Raw genomic sequence first — 20,724 nt, 5'->3', positions numbered from 1 at the left:
GTAGGAAGTGGGAGGAATCGAAAGAGAAGTTGTTGAGGGTGAGGATGAGTTGGCTAGGCGGATAAGGCTGTCGGTGGGGGCCGACTGTTCGGGCCTGCGGGACAGGAAGAAGCGGAGGGCTTTTAGGCCATCTGCCTGAGGAATACAGGTGTATAGGGGCTGGATGCCCATGGTGAAAATGAGGTGTTGGTGACCAGAGAATTGGAAGTTCTGGAGGAGGTAGAGGACATGGGTGGTGTCACGGACGTAGGTAGGGAGTTCCTGGACCAAGGGGGAGAAAATGGAGCCCAGATAGGTGGAGATGAGTTCAGTGGGGCAGGAGCAGGTGGAGACAATAGTTCGACCAGGGCAGGCAGGTTTGCGGATTTTGGGAAGGAGATAGAAGCGGGCGGTGCAGGGTTGGGGAACAATGACGTTAGAGGCTGTGGGTGGGAGGTTACCTGAGGTGATGAGGTTGTGGATGGTTTGGGAGATGATGGTTTGGTGATTCAAATGCAGGTTATAGATGGAAATAGATATCCTTTTGATTCATTTGAAACGGGATGGAATTTTCCCGAGCCCTGAACAATGTGGCTAGATATTTTTCAAGTAAACCAGTTCAGACATGTTATTACACACCTCTGGAGCAAATTGGATTTGACTCCAGGTTTACTTGGGTCGGACGTAGGCACACTATTACTGCACCACAATGTGAAAGGTTTGGGAGAATAGCGTGACGAGTCGATGCAGCCATTCTTGGCACCAGGACCAGCGAGTCATGTTTTCCAGCCATGTTCCATGTCCAGGGTGAGATTCGAGAGGTCTATTATAGGAGTTATCATTCGTTTTTACTGCGTCACATCTTGTTAATGTGTAGTCTCCCATCCTCCCATCCCCTGAATAGGACATGGCACTGGGTATTGCTGGCATGGAGGTCCGAGTGGGTACCTGATGACTCCAGCTCACCGCTTGCTCCCCGAGCCTCTGTCTTGTCACCATTGCCTGAGGGCACACTCCATGGAACATGGCCGCGCACATCTCATGTCCATGGACGCTGGCATTCCTAGCCCTCCGCGCCACGGTGGTACATCTCCACTTACTCTGCCCCGCGTGCTGCACCTGGGGACACACTGGGCACTATTGTTGAAAGGCTGCTGCGAGGGCATTTTGAGTAGAGACAGGCAGCTAGCTGACTGATTGTTTGCATCTGGGCATTGCTCACCGGTTCAGAGCACTCACTGACTAGCTGCATGTTTGCAGCTCTCTGTCTTATTTGGCTTTTTTGTCATGTTTTGCACCCCTCAGCCACACTCTAAAGGCTCCCAATATTTCTTTCACACCTTGCAGAGTAGCGCAAACTCAATAGGGTTCACACACAATCAGGGGGCCATCTGGAGAGTAGGCCAAAATCAGCCCTGTAGGTCTAATCCAACCAGTATGAGGAGGGTGACAAAACAGTCAGGGAGACGTATCAGGGGTCTGATCATTTTGGAGCTTTCTGCCTATGTCTCTCAAGGAGTTGGGCCCTGCTCAGTCCGGGGGATCTGGACACTGAAAGCCAGGTCAGGTTATCCGAGTGCGAGGGAGGCTGGGTAACGTAATTGTGGGAGACAAGGGAACTGTAGATTCTGGAATCCAAGGGAGACAAACAGGAGGCTGGAAGAACACAGCAGGCCGGCAGCATATGGAGGAAAGGAGCAGTCAACATTTCAAGACCTGAAGAAAGGTAATACCCGAAACGTTGATCTCACCTTTCCTCCAGATGTTGCCTGCTATGTTCTCGCAACCTTCGTGTTTGTCTAACTTAAATATAGGGTCTGGAGTCCGAATGCTAAATACCAGAATGTGAAATACTGAGGGGGGTGGTGAATCAATATAAAGGGGAAAGACACTAGAGCAAGGGGTGGCAGGAAATGTCAGTGTTCAGTAGCATCCTTCCTTCAGCCAGGGGAGGCTCTGTGCAGGGGCAGTGTGAGAGATCAGGCCATTTGGCCTAAGTCCACACTGACTGTCCAAAGAACATCCCACCCAGACTCACCTCCATCCCTGCATTTCCCATGGCTAACCCACACATCCCTTGACATTATGGGCAACTTGGCATGGCCAGTCCACCTAACCAGCACACCTCTTTGGACTGTGGGAGGAAATTGGAGCACCTAGACACAGGGAGAACGTGCAAACTCCACACAGACAGTCACCCGAGGGTGGAATTGAACCTGGGCCCCTGGTGCTGTGAGGCTGCAGTGCTAACCACTGAGCCACCGTGCCGCCTCTATACCTGCTATGTTTTACTTGATATGCCTGATGCTGGTGCAGTAAAGTGGGCAGATAAAGACTCCGAGTTGGGTGGGCACTTGGGTGGCACAAAGCCGATGGGGTTGACTAGGGACAGTCAGATGGGGATGTTTACATCTGACAGTTTCCTAAGATGAAGAGGCAGAGCACTGAAACTCACTGTTTGTGGAGGGGCCATTGCTACTTTCCATCTTACTGTAATGAATGAGTACGCGATGGAGATGAAAATAGCTGTGCTCACACCCAGAGTGGGTAGAAGGGGGAGGGGAGGGAGTTTTGGGCATTGAGGGATTGGGCTTCAATCTCAAGTAATGTGAGGACCTTTCAAGGTAACACCATTACACACTGAGGCTGAAATGTTCACTATGTGCTGTGGGTACCTGAGGTATTAGCCTACAGTGCGCAGCCCAGAGCCTGGGCCCAAGCCCCCTTGACCACATCATTCAACACAAAATTGACCCATTTATTTTTCTGTGATATAATAGTAGTGTTTACCTGTCTGGAAAGATTCAAAATAGGAATCACATGGTGCAGGAGCTGCTCACTTCACACCATGAGCCATAAAACATTGTGTAGCACCAATAGGCATGTATCTTCAGTGTTAGATTTGGGGCTAGACAGAGACTCACACATACAGGAAATGGTGACTGGTTAACATATATTTATAAGGGTGGTACCATCTTTTGAAGTTATTTGATTTATTTATTGGTCAATGTATTTGGTTATAAAATACAGTGTAACGTATTGGACTCTCCAGCACCATCTTAAAACACAGAAAAATAAACCAAAATATAGAATATAAAGACAGAAAAATAAAGTGTTCACTTGGCAGTCCTTCTTGTTGTAAGTGGGCCTTGGACCTGGTGGTGAGGTACGAGTCCCCTTCGCTGTGCTGTAGCCACTGGAATGAAAGCTGCCACTCTTTGGTGCCATTTTGAATGCCCAACGCTCTCACTGCTATGAGTCCTCGTTGGACGATGCCAATGCAGACGCCCCCGTTTACCACACCAGCCCAAACTTGACTCCACAGCCGCCAGGAGCCCGCGTCAGGCCTGATGTAGCCTCTGTCGATGCCGCCGAGTCTCACACCGGGCCTAAACCCACCCTCCGTGACATGTCGTCTGTGCTACCTGTATGCCCTTAGACGGCCTTCTTTATCCCCGCCCTACTACGCCCACTTTTGCTTCAGCTACAAAATGGAAAATCCCAGCCTCAGACTTTTCAGAGCAAATGGCCAAATTTGCTGTATCACCTTATCTATTGTGCACCTAGACTTTTACAATGCTGTGTGGTTAAAGTGACTTTTTATTTCTAAAGGCTGTGTTCCCAAGTTAGCATGGCATAGTTTTACATATGTATCTAAAAGACGGTAAAGGATATATTTTTTAAAACTACAGCTTACTTTGGATGTTTTAATCATCAAACCTGCCCTTCACTCTTTGTTCTACTGGTTGTTTAATCTGTATTTATTTGAGAAAAGAAATTCCTGAAGGAGCATGCAAAACAATTGATTCTGCTGATGTCTTTACCAGAAAGTGGCATTTTGTTTTTTTTTTCTCACTTGGCAGCTTGGCAAAGTAAATTCGGCTGAATTTGGGAAAGGTTATGGAAAATTCGAGGCATCATTTAAAGGTTCCATTCCCTCCTTGGTTTCTTCATTGCCCAGCTTCCACTAACTGGTTGAATGGAGCAGTATGGTTCATGTACACGCATGGCTAGCATGAGGAAGGAAAGAGCAGGCAGCATTGAGGTCTTCAAACTGTGTAAAAGACAGCATTCCTGTTTGCATCCACAATGTCTACAACATAGTCACAGTGGTTGATCAAGTGGGTGTGCAGTCAGCACTGGAGAAACTTGAATGTCAGCTCTTCATATCACAAATGTTTTGGACTCCAGAGTTTTGTAGCGTTGAGCAAGTCACATGATGGAGAAAGGTGCACATTTCAGTCATACAATACATGCCTGATGATGATGATGATAATGACAGTCTATGAAAGTGCCAGCTGTATGTCCCAAGTGAAATTAACATCACTCGTGTCTCCCTTTTCATCAGCACAGATTCAACACCATTCACATTCAGTCAAACCAGGGCAAACAAATGGATTTCTGAAGGGTCTATGTCCGAAATGTCAGCCTTCCTGCTCCTCTGATGCTACCTGGCCTGCTGTGTTCATCCAGCTCCACACCTTGCTATCTCATTCATTTCAGTATCGAGCTTTGGATCTGTGGAGATGGGCAAAAATGCCACCACATCTAAAAAAGAACAAAAAAAATTACAGTACAGGAACAGGCCCTTCGGCCCTCCAAGTCTGCAGCGATACACTGCCCGTCACAACTAAAAACCCCCCTACCCTTCCGGAGAACATGTTCCTCTATTCCCATCCTATTCATGTAATTGTCAAGACGCCCTTTAAAAGTCACTATAGTATCTACTTCCAGTACCTGCCCTGGCAGCAAGCTCCAGGCACCCACCACCCTCTGTGTGCCCTCATGTTATCTTCAAGCGATAAGCTTTCACAAATACCTGGCCAAAAGATCTAATCGTATGCAAATTTGGAAAGGGTCGATTGATGGATATTTGACCAAAGACTGGTTGTGAGCTTGTGGCCCCTATTTCCATTATGGGCACAGTGTTCGCTGGTCTTCATTTATAGCTGGCACTGAATGTCATGAATCAAGGCTATCCTGGGTGACAGCAGCCCAGACCTTATCATTATTCCCAGGAGAGTAGCGAGGCAGTTACCAGTGATGGATGTCAGCTGCAGCATTTAAACAGCAGATGCACAAAAAGCGAAACGAGTGACTCTATCCTGGCTTTTACCCCATAAAGTAATCAGGTGACATCAGATGTTTTGTTCACTGATCCCTGGATCAAAGAAGCCTAGGACCTACTTAAGCCGGGCCCTGCCTCTAACTGTCTGTTGCCATGTCCCACTCTCCCCACTTGCAATTCCCCAAGTTTAATCACATTTGTAAAACACCATCCCACCATTGGCATCCAGGCTGTCAGCTGCTTACCACCACTGCCCAGCGTGAGCTGTGAAATGCTGTTTCTCGTTTAAGAATAATCTAAATAAAAGAACAACTTTAATAACAGATAACAAGGTGTAGAGCTGGATGAGCACTGCAGGCCAAGCAGCATCAGAGGAGCAGGAAGGCTGACATTCTGGGCCTAGACCCTTCTTCAGAAAGGCCCGAAATGTCAGCTTTCCTGCTCCTCTCATGCTGCTTGGCCTGCAGTGTTCATCCAGCTCTACACCTTGTTATCTCAGAGTCTCCAGCATCTGCAGTTCCTACCATCCAGGAAACAACTTTAATAACGTGGTTTCCTTCATTCTCAGCTGAACCTAGCATGCAATGTGTTGAGAAAGCCATTGTCACCAGCTCCCAGTAACTCCCTGCCAGTTGCTGTACACTCCCTGCTCAGTGGGGTCCTTCCGTCTTTGCGACTCATCACTGAGCTTTACCTCTCTCTTTCTCTCTATCTCTCCCCCTTCTTAATGCTGCTTAAAACCTAGGACTCTGACCAAGCTTGTAGTCATCCATCCGTCTGTTTCCTTGTGCAGATCAGCATTATATTACTTAATATTCTTACTGTGTGAAGCACCATGGGATGTTTCATGATAAGTAAATGTTTTTGTTTAGGCCTTTTCTAAGTTGTTCTTGAAAATGCTCATGGATCGTCCAGTCATACAGAACTGCTTGAACCCCAGCTGACAGTAGCTACTAATGACCCTGCCAGCTAATCAGCCTTGTATCAGCAGCTAAACAACTGGGAAGACTGAAACCTTGGGCTCTCTCCATCTGCTCCTTATGTTGAACGCTGATTGTTTTAGCCTCACAGGCCACAGTTTTAGGTGGCACCGTATTGTGTGTGACCTGGACAATCCCGAGCTGAATTCCAAAATCCAAACTTTCTCCGTCGCAAAGATAAACCTACTTCCACTTTTGTAGCATAATCACCCTCATCCCAAGTCACTCCATCCATTGTTGAAGCTCCCATCCATGCGAGTGTGATCTCCAGACAGTCTGGTGCTGTTCTCCCCAGTCTCTCATCCCCTGCCCTGTCTATAATGCAGTCAGTCTGAAACCCTGTTGCCTGTACTGTAACTCACATCCCGTCCTATTCAATTGTCATCCTTGTCCTCACTCGCCTCCATGGACACCTAATGTGCCAAAGTCATAAATCTGCAACGCTCAATCTCATGTTTTGTACACTATCAGTAATTTCTGAATTGCCTTCCCTGATGGACTCATCGTTCCCTTGTGGGTGACCCTCACACCATCTGACTTTTGATGTGGGAAACACCTCCCTTCAGCCCTTGACTATGTTTACCTCCGTCTCCTCCTTTCAATCCGACCATGAAACTCATCTTTTTAAGAAAATGTTTGATCTGCACATCCGCTAGTGTGGTCTATTGCATCTGCTGTTCCCGATGTGGCCTCCTGTGCATCGGTGAGACCAAGCGGAGGCTGGGAGACCGCTTTGTAGAGCACCTGCACTTGGTTCATGACAAACGACAACACTTTCCAGTCGCGAACCACTTCAACTCCCCCTCCCACTCCCTGGGCAACATGTCCATCCTGGGCCTCCACCAGTGTCACAGTGACTTCACCCAGAAACTGGAGGAACAGCACCTCATATTACACCTTGGAACCTACAACCCAATGGTCTCAATGTGGGCTTTACTAGCTCCAAAATCTCCCCACTCCCTCGACCTCATCCCGTGACCAACCCTCCTTCTCATCTCCACCTCCTTGACCTGTCCATCTTCTTTCCTACCTATCTGCTCATCCCACCTCACTGACCAATCCCCACCATTACCTACCGACACTCAACTATCACCACCCCATCTACCTTCCCCAGCCCCATCCTTCCTGTCTCTATTTACTTCAGAGCCCCTTACCCCCTCCCCCATTTCTGAAGAAGGGGCCCGACCCGAAATGCCAGCTTTCCCGCTCCTCTGATGCTGCCTGGCCTGATATGTTCATCCAGCTCCACACTGTGTATCGATGTGCCCTGCTTCCACCTTATCAGCCCCTCAGAATATCGTTAGCTCTGAGTCCTTAAACCTGACACTTTATCCTATTTTAAGGATGTTATAGATTATAATTATAAAGCAATGTTGATGTTTGCCCACCAGTTTGGCTGAGAAGCCTTTACTATTTTAATGGTCATTGTTTAATAATCATCAGGCCCAATGGTTTACAGACCAAGGTGACAGAAGCAATAGTATTAAAGGCAATATCACATCTGTGAATGTTATAGAGAAGATTCATGATCTATCACACTTTTCCTTTATTTTTGTTTGGACCATCTAAATCAGATTGTTTAGGTGCTTAGGGTTAAAAATCGGCATGTGCTTTAATGGTATATGGAATTATTAAGCCTATCCATATAAAGCTGTAGCCAATCTGCACCTGTCTGCCATTCTAAGTTTGTGGATGTTTTGTTACTTCCTCTTTAGCAGGTTTTGGATTCCTTAAAGTATGAAGGACTCCATTCCGGAACTAGTCAGGCATGAGTGGGACCAAACACTTTAGGATTCCTCACAGTTAACAATGGAATATTGTTTTCCTTAAAACGATAGTCCTCTGTGAAATAACTCCTCAGAGATCAGCATCCCATCACCAATCAAGCTTCATTTGCAAATGCATAGCCTTTGACCATAGCACGGTATCTCACTGAGTCAGGCACTCCGGGCTCTTTATCCCTCACGTTCACCCTTTTATGTCAGCCAGGGCTCCCTGATTGGACCAGACTAACAACCCCAATTGGGAACACAAATTCTGTGAGGTCCAGCTGGCTTGTTACACAGTGGCTCAGTGGTTAGCACTGCTGCCTCACAGCGCCAGGGATCCGGGTTCAAGCCCACCTTCGGGTGACTGTGTGGAGTTTGCACATTCTCTCCACGTCTGCATATGTTTCCCCTGGATGCTGCAGTTTCCTCCCACTGTCCAGGGATGTGCCGGTTAGGGCCATGTTAAATTGCCCATTGTGTCCAGGGATGTGTAGGTTAGGTGGGTTAAACATGGGCCGTGCAGGGGTGGGAGAATGGGGCTGGGTGGGAGGCTCTTCAGAGGGGCCGTGTGGTCTTGCTGGGGCGAATGGCCTGTTCCCACACTGTAGGGATTCTATGATAATCACTGCACTCTGAGGTGAGGAACGACAGGGATGCACCGTGCTTCCACCTTATCAGCCCTTCAACCTGCCCAAAGGCAAGCAGGGCAGTGTACCCAGCACTGACTTCCCTGATCGAGCCCGTGGCTGCAGCTCTGTGTGTTCAAGGACCTCACGAAATAAGGGTAGACAGTATCTTTTCATGGGTGTGGACAAATAGAGAGCTCACAGATCTCAATGATTTAAAGACATCTGTTTTTATTTTCCCTTTGCAGGTGTAACCTCCCCCCTCTATCTAATGAATATACCAAGGACGCAGGGTATAGGACACACTTAGTGACTGCAAATCCCAGCATCATTGAGAAAAGGTAAGTGCAGTGTTCCCAAATGACTCAAAACACAAAGTCAGAGCGGTGGCAAAATCTAGCTTGTTGAGGCTTTTCTCCTGTGCACCAGAACACACCCAGTTCACAGAACTGGGCAGTGCAGGAGGTGACCATTCAGCCCATTGTGCCGTCCCAGCCCTCTTCCCACGTGCCAGTCTCCTGCCTCTTCTTCATATCCCTTTACCCCATCACTATCCAGATTGTTCAGGCCTCCAGGTAACCTTCAGTAGGATAACACCAATACTAAGGAGGAGAAGCACAGTAGCACTTATGGTGCACACCTTTAACTCAGTCTGCGCAGTTAAAGTACCATGTCATTCACTAATAATCATCGTGCCTTTCGCACATAATTCTAAACACTAAGTATTAACAACCTGAAACATTCACTGAGAGCAAACGGTAAAATGCCTTCAGGTTAGCTTATTTCCAAAGGATAGCCTTTGCTTCTTCATATTTGAAGAACAATGGGTGCTGTCACTTAGCTAATGAGATTTGATTATGTTGCTTATGTGTTAGAGCTTTTATTACCTTCCTCCCCATTTTCAGGAACAGAGCAGTAGAAAATTGATCAGCCCCTTCCACTCATCATCAGTAGTTTCTTTTAGAAATGGAATTAAGCTGGCGTTCAATTTCTCTCCTCTGCCCAATAGTCCAGAGAAATCAGAGTTCACGTTTCAGGTCTAGTGGAAGGGTCACAGATGCTCTCCACAGATGCTGCCAGACCTGCGGAGCTCTTCCAGCAGTTTCTATTTTTGCATTGCAAGCCTGCCTCGGTGCTTCTTATTTTGGCAGATTGGAGTTAGGGTCATTGACTTCTTTCCTACATTTCTGTGCACTTGTCCAGATTGGCTGAAGCTGCACTGATCTGGGCAACCACCTCAGGGCAGGCTGGCATGGTATACCATGGCATCCTCTGCAGATCAGAAGGGAAGAGCGTTTTCTGAATCTGTACCAGCCTGATCTAGAAGAGCTCCAGGTTCCTGCCCAAAAGACACGGTGCCAAATTTCCCTTCTCTGACCTGTCCAGGGCAAATATCAGGGAATCGTGCATTGCAGCTTGAGACTAACAGTCCTCGTCTAGTCGCACAATGGGCTTTTAAAGCTGCAACAAGAGACTCTGGTTTAACTCTGGGATATCTCCAGCGGTGAATTGTTTCGGGAATGACGCATAGTAAGAAGGGGTTAGGTGAGAGGGACTGTATTGGAGAGGGAGCGGTTGGTAGTTTAGTAAGATACAATGAGGAAAAGCCACTAGCCCCTACAATGAAAAGTCCTCCAAAGGAAACCCAACACAACTGGAACTTTGATATAACAAAGTGTGGAGCTGGATGAACACAGCAGGCCAAGCAGCATCTCAGGAGCACAATGCTGCTTGGCCTGCTGTGTTCATCCAGCTCCACACTTTGTTATCTTGGATTCTCCAGCATCTGCAGTTCCCATTATCTCTGGTACAACTGAAACATTTCCCACCACCTGCTGTATTCAGTCTGTGAACCAACTTCCAGGGCTTGCCTGATCTGTTATCATTTATTTATGATCCGGTTTCCTTTCTCATGTAAAATTGTACAGTTTCACAAAGATTCAAATTTTGAGATTGTACAGGGGTTTTGAGTGGGAACAGTTGACTGCAATATAGCTGTGTGCTCTATAGCGGGACATCTCTTGTTTATTCTAAAGTCCTAGAGAACACACCTTTACAGCATGCCACAATTTTATGTCACTTGAAGAAACTGCTGTGCTTCTGCAAAGCACTTTGGGAAGATTGGCTCAATTGACGACTGCAAATACCCTTCTGTATTTACTTTACACTATTGGGTTGGATCACCTCCAAGTCTAAACAGCAGGCCGAGCTGAAAATACCATTAGTTTAGTCTGAAATATTAAACATATCTGACAAGAGCTCTCAGCTTTCTGTCAGCTGTGCAAAACAGGAATGCTGACTGGGCTGCCCTATAAAAATGATCATTATCATAAAAAGTCCAACTGATTCAATGGTCCTGAGGAAAGGAAACCTCATGATGTTACTCTGCCACTCTCGTCCCACATTAGCATGGTTGACTTTTAAATGGCTACTATCCTCCCTCAGCTGATGATTCAGAATGCAGGTTGAACAACACTTAGAGGAAGCACTGAGGTTGGCAAGGGCACAAAATGTACTCTGGGTGGGGGTTTCAATGTCCACCACTAAGAGTGGCTTGTCAGCAGTACTACTGATCGAGTTGGTCGGGTCCTCAAGGACATAGCTGCCAGACTGGGCCTGCAGCAGGTGGTGAGGGAACCAACAAGAAGGAAAAACACACTTAACCTCATCTTTACCAATCTGCCGGCTGCAGATGCATCGACCCATGACAGTATTGGTAAGAGTGACCATCGCACAGTCCTGGTGGAGACGAAGTCCCGCCTTCACATTGAGAATAACTCCCATCGTGTTGTGTGGCACTATCACCGTGCTAAATGGGACAGACTTCGCACAGATCTAGCAATTCAAGACTGGGCATCCATGAGGCGCTGGGGACCAGCAACAGAATTGTACCCCAGCACAATCTGTAACTTCATGGCCCGGCATATCCCCCACTCAACCATTACCATCAAGCCAGGGATCAACCGTGGTTCAATGGAGAATCTAGGAGGGCATGCCAGGAGCAGTACCAGGCCTTCCTTAAAGAAAATGATGTATCAACATGGTGAAGCTACCTAACAAGACTGCATGCATGCCAAATAGTGTAAGCAGCAAGTGATAGACTGTGCTAAGCAATCCCACAACCAATGGATCAGGCCTAAGCTTTCCAGTCCTGCTACATCCAGTCATGAATGGTGATGGACAATTAAACAACTCACCGGAGGAGGAAGCTCCATAAATATCCCCACCCTCAATCATGGAAGAGTCCAGCACATCAGTGCAAAAGACAAGGTTGAAGCATTCACAGCAACCTTCAGCCAGAAGTGCCGAGTGGATGCTCTATCTCGGCCTCCTCCAGTGGTCCCCAGCATTATAGATACCAGTCTCCAGCCAGTTCGATTCATTCCACATGATACCAAGAAATGCTTGGGGACACTGGATACTGCAAAGTATCATTCCGACAATAGTACTGAAGACTTGTGCTCCAGAACTTGCCACTCCCCTAGCCAAACTGTTCCAGTCCAGTTACAACACTGGCATCCTCCCAATACTGTGGAAAATTACCTTGGTATGTCCTGTACATGAAATTCTGGGCAAAGCCTAACTGGCCAGTTCCTGCCCAAAGAGTCAACTCTCGATTATCTGTAAAGTGATAGAAGGTATCATCAACAGAGCCATCAAGCAGCATCTGCTCAGCAATAACCTGCTCAGTGATAATAAAATGTGAGGCTGGATGAACACAGCAGGCCAAGCAGCATCTCAGGAGCACAAAAGCTGACGTTTCGGACCTAGATGCTGCTTGGCCTGCTGTGTTCATCCAGCCTCACATTTTATTATCTTGGAATTCTCCAGCATCTGCTGTTCCCATTATCACCTGCTCAGTGATGCCCAGTTTGGGTTCTACCAGGGCCACTCAGCTCCTGACCTCATTACAGCCTTGGTCCAAACATGGATCAAAGAGCTGAATTCCAGAGGGGAGGTGAGAGTGACAGCCAATGGGTGCAGCTGCCACAATGCTCAAGAAGCTTGACACCATCCACACAAAGCAGCCCCCTCTTGATTGGCACCACATCCTCAAGCTTCCTCTCCCTCCACCCACTGATGCTCAGTAACAAAGTGTGTTCCTTCCAAACCCATGATCAACATCCATCTAGAAGGACAAGGGCAGCAGACACTTGGGAACATCACCCCCTGCAAGTTCCCCTACAAGCAACTCACCGACCTGACTTGGAAATATGTCCCTTCACTGTTGTTGGGTCAAAATCCTGGAACACCTTCCTTAAGGACTTTGTGAGTCCACCTACAGCAGATGGACTGCAGCAGTTTAAGGAAGCAGGTCATCACCACCTTCTCAAGGGCAACTAGGGATGGGTAATAAATGCTGGTCCAGTCAGCACGAGTGAATGAAATGGGAGAATAATTGTTGTCCTTGCCATTGGTGCCCTGAGAATGACTAAGGAAGTGAGTGAATGGAAGCCCGTTGGTTGTGCCAGACCTCACATGCGAAATGCTATGATTGCATTACTCACCGGCACACAGCAGGATGACTTTGAATGGATAATCGCTATTTTTGTGCTCACCCTGAGGTCTGTAGTCTGCAGTGGTTCACACGGACTGCCCTTCATAAAGCTGCCTCTCACGTTTTTGTATGTGGTTGGGTCCTTTCCAGCAGCTTTTGTGAGTTGCAAAGCTCGCACAATGCTCATTAACATTTCGGTCAGACAATGTGAGTCTGGAAGAGGGATATTCTGTGCCACTGATTGACTATCACGTCTGCTTGTAATGGAAATACAGAAGTGCCATTGAAGTGTTCAAATTGGGGAAACAGATTTCTTTTTGTCTCAATTGAATTAGAATGTTTTCAGGGAATGAGCTGAAGACATGGGCAATTCGATTGCGAGGAGAGTTTTTGTTTGAAGAGGAACAGTAGATGGTGATGGATTTACGTGGTCCTGAATATTTCTTACCTTCGTCATCTGTCATGAATCTTTTATCAGTCCCAAAGGCAACACTTTCTGTTAGACAACTTGCCAGGCAGGTTTAACTGGCTGAGTATCAAGTCATAATGTTAAACCTGTCCTCAACTTACCTCAAGGAACAGAATTGCTGGCAGTTGCCCTGTGAAAAATATCAAAATCCCGTCTCCCTAAATTTCAGTGCTGATTTAATAAAAAAGACTCCCTTGGGTTAGTTAATTGATGTCTGATTTAATCAGCTCATTCCAGAACATTAATATGCACTAATTTACTGATGTTTTATTCTTTCATGAGATATTGGCATCACTGGTAAGGCTGGCATTTGCCACCTGTCCTTCATTGTCCTTGAACTGGTTTAGAGGAGACTTAAGAAGATTGTTTTTCATCCAGAGGATGGTGTTGGGGGTGTGGGGTATTGGAGTTCGCTCCTTGAAAGGGTGGTAGAGGCAGGAACTGTTACAATATTTAGATGGTCGCTTGAAGTACCTTAGCAAACAAGGCTAAGAATAAGCGCTCGAAAATAGGACTGGAGTAAACAGGCGTTTGATTACTAGTATGGACATGATGGGCTGAAGGACCTCTTTCTGTGCGAAAATGTTTATGGTGTCAGTATATAATGGTGCGTGGTGTGTGTGCAGCTTTCAGAGAATAGGTGAAAGATGATATTGCTGGGGCTAGGAACATTTTCACCCTCATTAAGCATCTTTGTGCCACACCTTTACATGGATTAGATAGGAAGCGAAGATTACAAGCTAGATGCTCATGATACAATCTCACTGAGAGGGAGAATGGCTGAGACTGCTATCTGTAAGAATTAAAACATTGAGTCTATTGTCTTTGGAATTTTCCAATCATCAGTGAAGTAACAGGACAATAGCGAAGGATATCAAAGGGCTCATTCAAAACCTATTTGGCCCAATCGATACGTGAGATGCCAACTTTCCAACCTTCTCCCTAAATCCTTTGAATTACTGAGTTTGCTTGGTCCCTTCATAAGACCATAATCATAAAAAATAGGAACAGAAGTAGGCCATTTGGCCCCTCGAGCCTGCTCCACCATTCAATAGGATCATGGCTGATCCCACACTCCTCACTCCCACTTTCCTTATAACTCCTGTTTCTCCTCCTCAACAAGAATCTATCTCTCTCAGCCTTAATTGTATGCACGGTCTCTGTTCCCATCTCTCTCTGTAGCAAATGAGCCTAGATCATTCCTCACAACTGTCCTCATTTCACCTGTTGCTAACAGTGCTACCCCAACATCTTCTCCTTCTCTCCTGTCTTTCTGAAAGATCAAATGTTAAGTTCACAGCTTTGACCCCCTTTTAGCCATGTTTCTGTAATGGCTAAGAGATCATATTTATTTTCCTCAATTTGCACCATCAGTTTGTTGACTCTATTCCAAATGCTTTGTGCATATTACACAAAGCCTTTAGGCTTGGCCTTTTGCTATTTTAACCATACAAACTTTTCTTTTGCCTCTCACCATTGGTTACCCAGTTTTTGTATTGTACTGTTCCAACTTTTATTGCTGTCCAGGTTCCCCTCTTCTTGTCTCCCTATAGGATCTCATTCCCTTGCTAATTTAGTTTAAACTCTTCCCAGCCACACTAACAAGTACTGCCCACAGCAATACCAGTCCTGCCCAGGGGTAACCCATTCATTTAAACTGGTCCCACCTCTCCCAGAACAGGTCCAAGTGTCACAGGAATTACTTCCCCAGAGCACCATCTATCCAGCCTCATATTCGTCCAATATATCCAGCTATGTCTATTGTGATTAACATTGCACTGGTAGTAATTTTGAGATCACTACCTTTGAGGTCCTACTTTAGACTTACTTCCTAATTCCCAAACTTTTAGGACTCCATCCCTTTTTTTTAACCTACATCTTGGCACCAGTTTGTATCACAGCCACTGGCTGTTCACCAGAGTACCCACTTTGGAATGTCCTTTCGCCCTCTGAGACATCCCAGCCCAAGCATCAAGGAGGTGATGTGCCATCCTGGGGTGTCATTTTGCAGTCACACAGATTCTTGTTCATTATCACAGATTTGTCCAGCTTGATTGAATCCTAGAACAGCACACCATTGCTGGTAACTGCCCAGCTCTTCATGCCTTTGTGCATGTAGCTGTGGTAGTCTCCGACCTGGCAAATCTACGATCGCAATGTGATGGGAGACGGGCGGATTTTAATTGTTCCAAAATGTTTTTCCTGTAAAGCCCCCTACATTTTGCTAAAAGATCAGTGCTAAAAATAATATTTGACATGACTATATACGCAGCCTCCAGTGATTCCTCTTTATCACACTCGCTACATCATCAAAAATTCCAGTATATCTGTCAAACAATTTCCTTTTCATTTTCAGTCTGTCAAACAATATTAGAATTTTCTTAGTGCCCTACTACCCATTTTTTTTTAATGGTTTGAAAGGGGAGGTGATGGCTTAGTCATATCATCACTGGGCTGTTTGATCCAGTGACTCAGGTAATGCTCTGAGGAAGAGATAGTAGGAACTGCAGATGCTGGAGAATCTGAGATAACAAGGTGTAGAGCTGAATGAACACAGCAGGCCAAGCAGCATCAGAGGAGCAGGAAGGCTGATGTTTCGGGTATAGACCCTTCTTCAGAAATGCTCTTTTGACAGAGAAATCTGGACTGGAGAGAGAGGTATTGGAGATGGCCCAGGTGAACTTGAGGTTGGGGTGGAAGGTGTTGGTGAAGTGGATGAACTGTTCGAGCTCCTTTCGGAGCATGAAGCGGCACCGATACAGTCATCAATGTAACGGAGGAAGAGGTGGGGTTTAAGCGCAGTGTAGGTACGGAAGAGGGACTGTTCCACATAACATGCAAAGAGGCAGGCGTAGCTTGGGCCCATGCAGGTACCCATGGCCACCCCCTTTGTCTGTAGGAAGTAGGTGGAATTGAAAGAGAAGTTGTTGAGGGTGAGGATAAGTTTGGCTCAGCGGATGAGGGTGTCATGGGAAGGGGACTGGTCGGGCCTGTGGTACAGGAAGAAGCAGAGGGCCTTTAGGCCAGCTGTATGGGAATGCAGGTGTATAGGGACTAGACATCCAGCGTAAAGATGAGGTGTTGGGGACCGGGGAATTGGAAGTTCTGGAGGAGGTGGAGCATAGGTGGTGTTACGGATGTAGGTGGGGAGCTCCTGGACCAAGTGGGAGAAAATGGAGTCTAGATAGGTGGAGATGAGTTCAGTGGGGCAGGAGCAGGCTGAGACAATGGGTCGACCAGGGCAGTCAGGTTTGTGGATTTTGGGAAGGAGAAAGAAGCAGGCGGTGCAGAGTTGAGGAACAATGAAGTTGGAGGCTGTGGGTGGCAGGTCACCTGAGGTGATGAGGTTGTGGATGGTTTGGGAGATGATGGTTTGGTGATCGGGGGTGGGGTCATGATCAAGGGGGCTTCAGGGGGAGGTGTCGGAGAGTTGGCACCTGGCCTCATTGACATTGAGGTCATTCTGCCATACTACAACTGCGCCTCCCTTGTCTGTGGGTTTTGTGATGAGGTTGGGTTTGGAGTGGAGGGCTGCCCATTCTGCGGGGGAGAAGTTGGATTGGGTGAGAGGGGTGGAGAGGTTGAGACGGTTGATGTCTCGACGGCAGTTGGAAATTAAGAGGCTGAGAGAGGGTAGGGGGCCCTGGGGTGGTGTCCAGGAGAAGTGGGGTGTGTTGGAGGCGGGAGAAGGGGTCAGTAGAGGGAGGGTTAGGCTCACGGTTGAAAAAGTAAGCGCAGAGGCGGAGGTGGTGGAAAAACCGCTCAATGTCCAAACGTGACTGGTATTCGTTGATGTGTGTGTGGAGGGGGACAACGGTGAGCCCTTTATTGAGGACTGACCGTAAGGGGCAGGTCTGGGGGTGTATGGTGAAGACCCGGCAGGGCTGGGTGCTATGGTCTCCTCTGGAGCTGCTGGCCGTGGAGGCGATGGGTGGAGTGGCATCGGTGGTGGGCCACGCACCGTCAGCTATGGGCGGAATTGTGTTGGCGGTGGTGGACGGAGATGAGTCCCATTTCTGAAGAAGGGTCTAGGCCCGAAACGTCAGCCTTTCTGCTCTTCTAATGCTGCTTGGCCTGCTGTGTTCATCCAGCTCCACAACTTGTTATCGCTAATATTGTGCGGACCAGGGTTCAAATCCCTTCACAACAGATGGTGGAATTTGAATTCATAAAAAGTGTGGAATTAAGAGTCTAACAATGACCGTGACTCCATTGCCAATTGACAGGGAAAAACCTGTCTGGTTCACTAATATCCTTTCGGAAAGGAAACTGCCATCTTTACCTTACTGGACGACACGTGACTCCAGACTCACAGTAATGTGGTTGACTCTTAACTGCCCTCTGGGCAATAATGTTGGCCTAGCCAGGAACACCCTCATCCCATGAATGAGTTTTAAAAAAAATACCTTTTCTTAATAACTGATTAGTGGACTAACTGACCTGTTGCTTTCTGTCTGCCTCCTTTCTCAAAAAGTGTAGAACTTTTGCTAACTTGCAATCTGTTGGAACCGTTCCAGAATTTGAGGAATTTGGGAAAGTTAGAACCATTGCATCCAGTATATCTGTAGCTACTCCTTTTGGAACTCTAGGATATAGGCTGTTTGACACAGGGAATTTACTGAATTTTAGCCCAATTAATTTCTCCAGTACTTTTTCTTAATTGATATTATCTTAAATCACTTCAGCTTTCAGAATGATCCGCTATTTCTAGTAGATTTTCGGCCTTTCTACTGGGAAGGCGTTTCGTGATTTCCTAACAGCAGCAACATCAGTAACTTATAAGTATGTAGTGTCTTAAAGGTTATAAAATGTACCCAAGGTACATCACAGGAAACAAACAGCCATGAGCCAAAAAAGGAGACAGTAGATGAGATTACCTAAAACTTGACTGGAAGGTTTTAAGGTGTCCTAAAGGAGAAAAGCAAAGTTAGAATTCACATGTGCTCAAGTTACAAAAGAACAGGAGTACAGTGAAAAACACACAATGTCACCATCACACAGTGCCATCTTAGATACACAGTACGGAGGTACAAATCCTGGGTACAAGAAGTAGATAAAATAAGGAAAAAACGTTACACTACATTACAGATATACAGAGTGTAAGTTAGGAAAATAAGAAATAAAGCTAACAAGATAGATACAGTCTTTCTAGAAGGGCTCCCGCATGGTCTGGCCTGGTTCCACTGTTTCCCAACCGTCATCTTCGCTCTGGGCCACTGGGTCCTCCCCTCCACAGAGGAGGAAAAAGACAGAGAGAATAGAAAGAGAGAGCAAATGTACAGGAATGGACGGAGCAGACGAGCTCCGGCTGGAACGTCCTGCCCTGCCACGATCTTGGACCAAAAAGTTGGAGAGGCAGCGAGGCGTTGAGAGGGAATTCCAAAACCTGGAACCCAGGCAGCCAGGAGTGCGAAGGAGAGGTGGTGGCTGAGTGGTATTATCACTGGACTGTTAATCCAGAGACCCGGATAATGGCCTAGGGACCTGAGTTCAAATACTGCCACAGCAGATTGTGGAATTTGAATTCAATGAAAAAAATATGGAATTTAGAGACTGATAATGACCATGAATCCGTTGCTGATTGTTGGGGAAAAAATCTCATCTGGTTCTCTAAAGACCTCTAGGGAAGGAAACTGCCATTCCTACCTGTTCTGGCCTACATGAGACTCCAGACCCACAGCAATGTGGTCGACTCTTAACTGCCAACATAGCCAGTGACACTTTCATCCTTTGAATGAATTTTAAAAATACATTAAAGGTGGAGATGTACAGGAGACCAGATGCAGAGGGCTGTTGTTTGGAGAAGATTACAGAGATGTGGGGAGAGCAGGACGCAAAACCTTAAAAACAGATCAGTATTTTAAAGCTGAGGAACAAAAACAGAAATGGCTGGAAAAACTCAGCAGGCCTGGCTGGATCTGCAAAGAGAAAACAGAGTTAACGTTTCAGGTCCGGTGACCCTTCCTCAAGTCTGAGTTTTTGATTTACAGCATCTGTGGTTCTTTTGGTTTTTATTTGGTTTTTAAAACTGAGTTTTTGATTACTTTAGTTTTACACAGAAAAGAAACATTCGGGAAACTAGCCAGGAGTTTCATGGAATAGTCTGGCCTAAATGAAACAAAGGCACATCTGAGATTTTCAGCAGTGGATGAGCTAATACAGAATTAGAATTAGATTTAGCAGCAGAGTGAAAAGTGTATAAAATTGTCAGTCCCAGTACGATCTTTGGTACAAAGGTTCATAGGTATAAAATCTTAGGTTTAAATCAGTAATAAACTTAAAAGTTCAGCATTACAGCCCTTCTAAAGACAGAAAAAGAGAAAAAAAATAAAAACAAATGGAGCAGATGAGTCCACACTGGGCTTCGACTCGAGGCTGGGAGTGTGCACTTGGCCTCACCTCGAGGCCTGGTGTCTGCACTCGGCCTCACCACGCGGCCGGGAGTCAGCATGGGCCTCACCTTGAGGCCAGGATTCTGCACTGGGTCTCAGCTCGAGGCCGGGAGTCTGCGCTAGGCCTCACCTCGAGGCCAGGAGCCTGCGCTAGGCCTCAGCTCGAGGCCGGGAGTCTGCACTGAGCCTCACCTCGAGGCCAGGAATCTGTGCTGGGCCTCACCCTGAAGCCAGGAGTCTATGCTGGATCTCACCTCGAGGCTGGGAGTCCATGCTGGGGCTTCCTCTTGCTTTGTGAGTTTGCAGAAATGGAAAAAAACAGTCTTAGCGACGGCAGAAAATTGAGATCAGAATCTTATTCTGGAATCAGCTAGGACACTGAGCTTGTGATTAGACTGTTTAATCTCAGACTGTTGTCAGGGAGAGTGATAGACTGAAAGCTAAAGAGCAAAGTTTTGGTTTGGGACCTAAAAATAGTAGCACCAGTTTTTCCAATGTGTGGCTGATGGGGATATTTGTTCACTCAGTAATCGATGTCAGGTAAGAGCCTGATAATTTGTCATTGGTGGAGGAATTCTGAAAGGTGATGGTGAGGTAGTGTTGGGTCACCATTGCACATGTGCCAACTAACACTGTACTGTCAGATGTTGTCACTGAGAGGCCGTAAGCAGATTAGAAATTGGAGGCGGTCAAGGGATTCGCAGAGGTAATGGCATACGAGCAAGAAGAAAAGTGCAAACTCACCAAAAAGAAACAGATAAGGATGGAAATCATACAGGGGCAACTTCACCTCATTGGATGACAGTGCAGAGGCATTGGAGGAAATGCATGTAGTGTAGTGTGATAGGCTACAGACAGGCCTGGGGTGGGGTGGTGTGGGATCGGGGGGGTGGGGAGGTGTGGGGATGCAGGTTTATGTGTGACATAGTCACTTGATGGTTAC

The 20,724-nt window shown here is 46.7% G+C and overlaps 1 protein-coding gene across 2 annotated transcripts in view; it reads left to right on the top strand.

The window, feature by feature from the left end:
* The window catches only part of st8sia1 (ST8 alpha-N-acetyl-neuraminide alpha-2,8-sialyltransferase 1), an 81,812-nt gene that overhangs the window by 54,646 nt on the left and 6,442 nt on the right, over positions 1 to 20,724 (top strand). Inside the window, exon 4 of one of the 2 annotated variants that reach the window (XM_048554505.2) lies at positions 8,671 to 8,763. The exons of the other annotated variant lie outside the window; for it this stretch is intronic. Coding sequence (XP_048410462.1) covers positions 8,671 to 8,763 — 93 coding nt within the window. The remainder of the gene's footprint in view (positions 1 to 8,670; positions 8,764 to 20,724) is intronic. 2 annotated transcript variants of the gene reach the window in all.

Source organism: Stegostoma tigrinum, chromosome 25 (assembly GCF_030684315.1).
Source record: "Stegostoma tigrinum isolate sSteTig4 chromosome 25, sSteTig4.hap1, whole genome shotgun sequence".
Taxonomy (NCBI): domain Eukaryota; kingdom Metazoa; phylum Chordata; class Chondrichthyes; order Orectolobiformes; family Stegostomatidae; genus Stegostoma; species Stegostoma tigrinum.
This window is presented reverse-complemented; position numbering and strand designations above follow the sequence as displayed.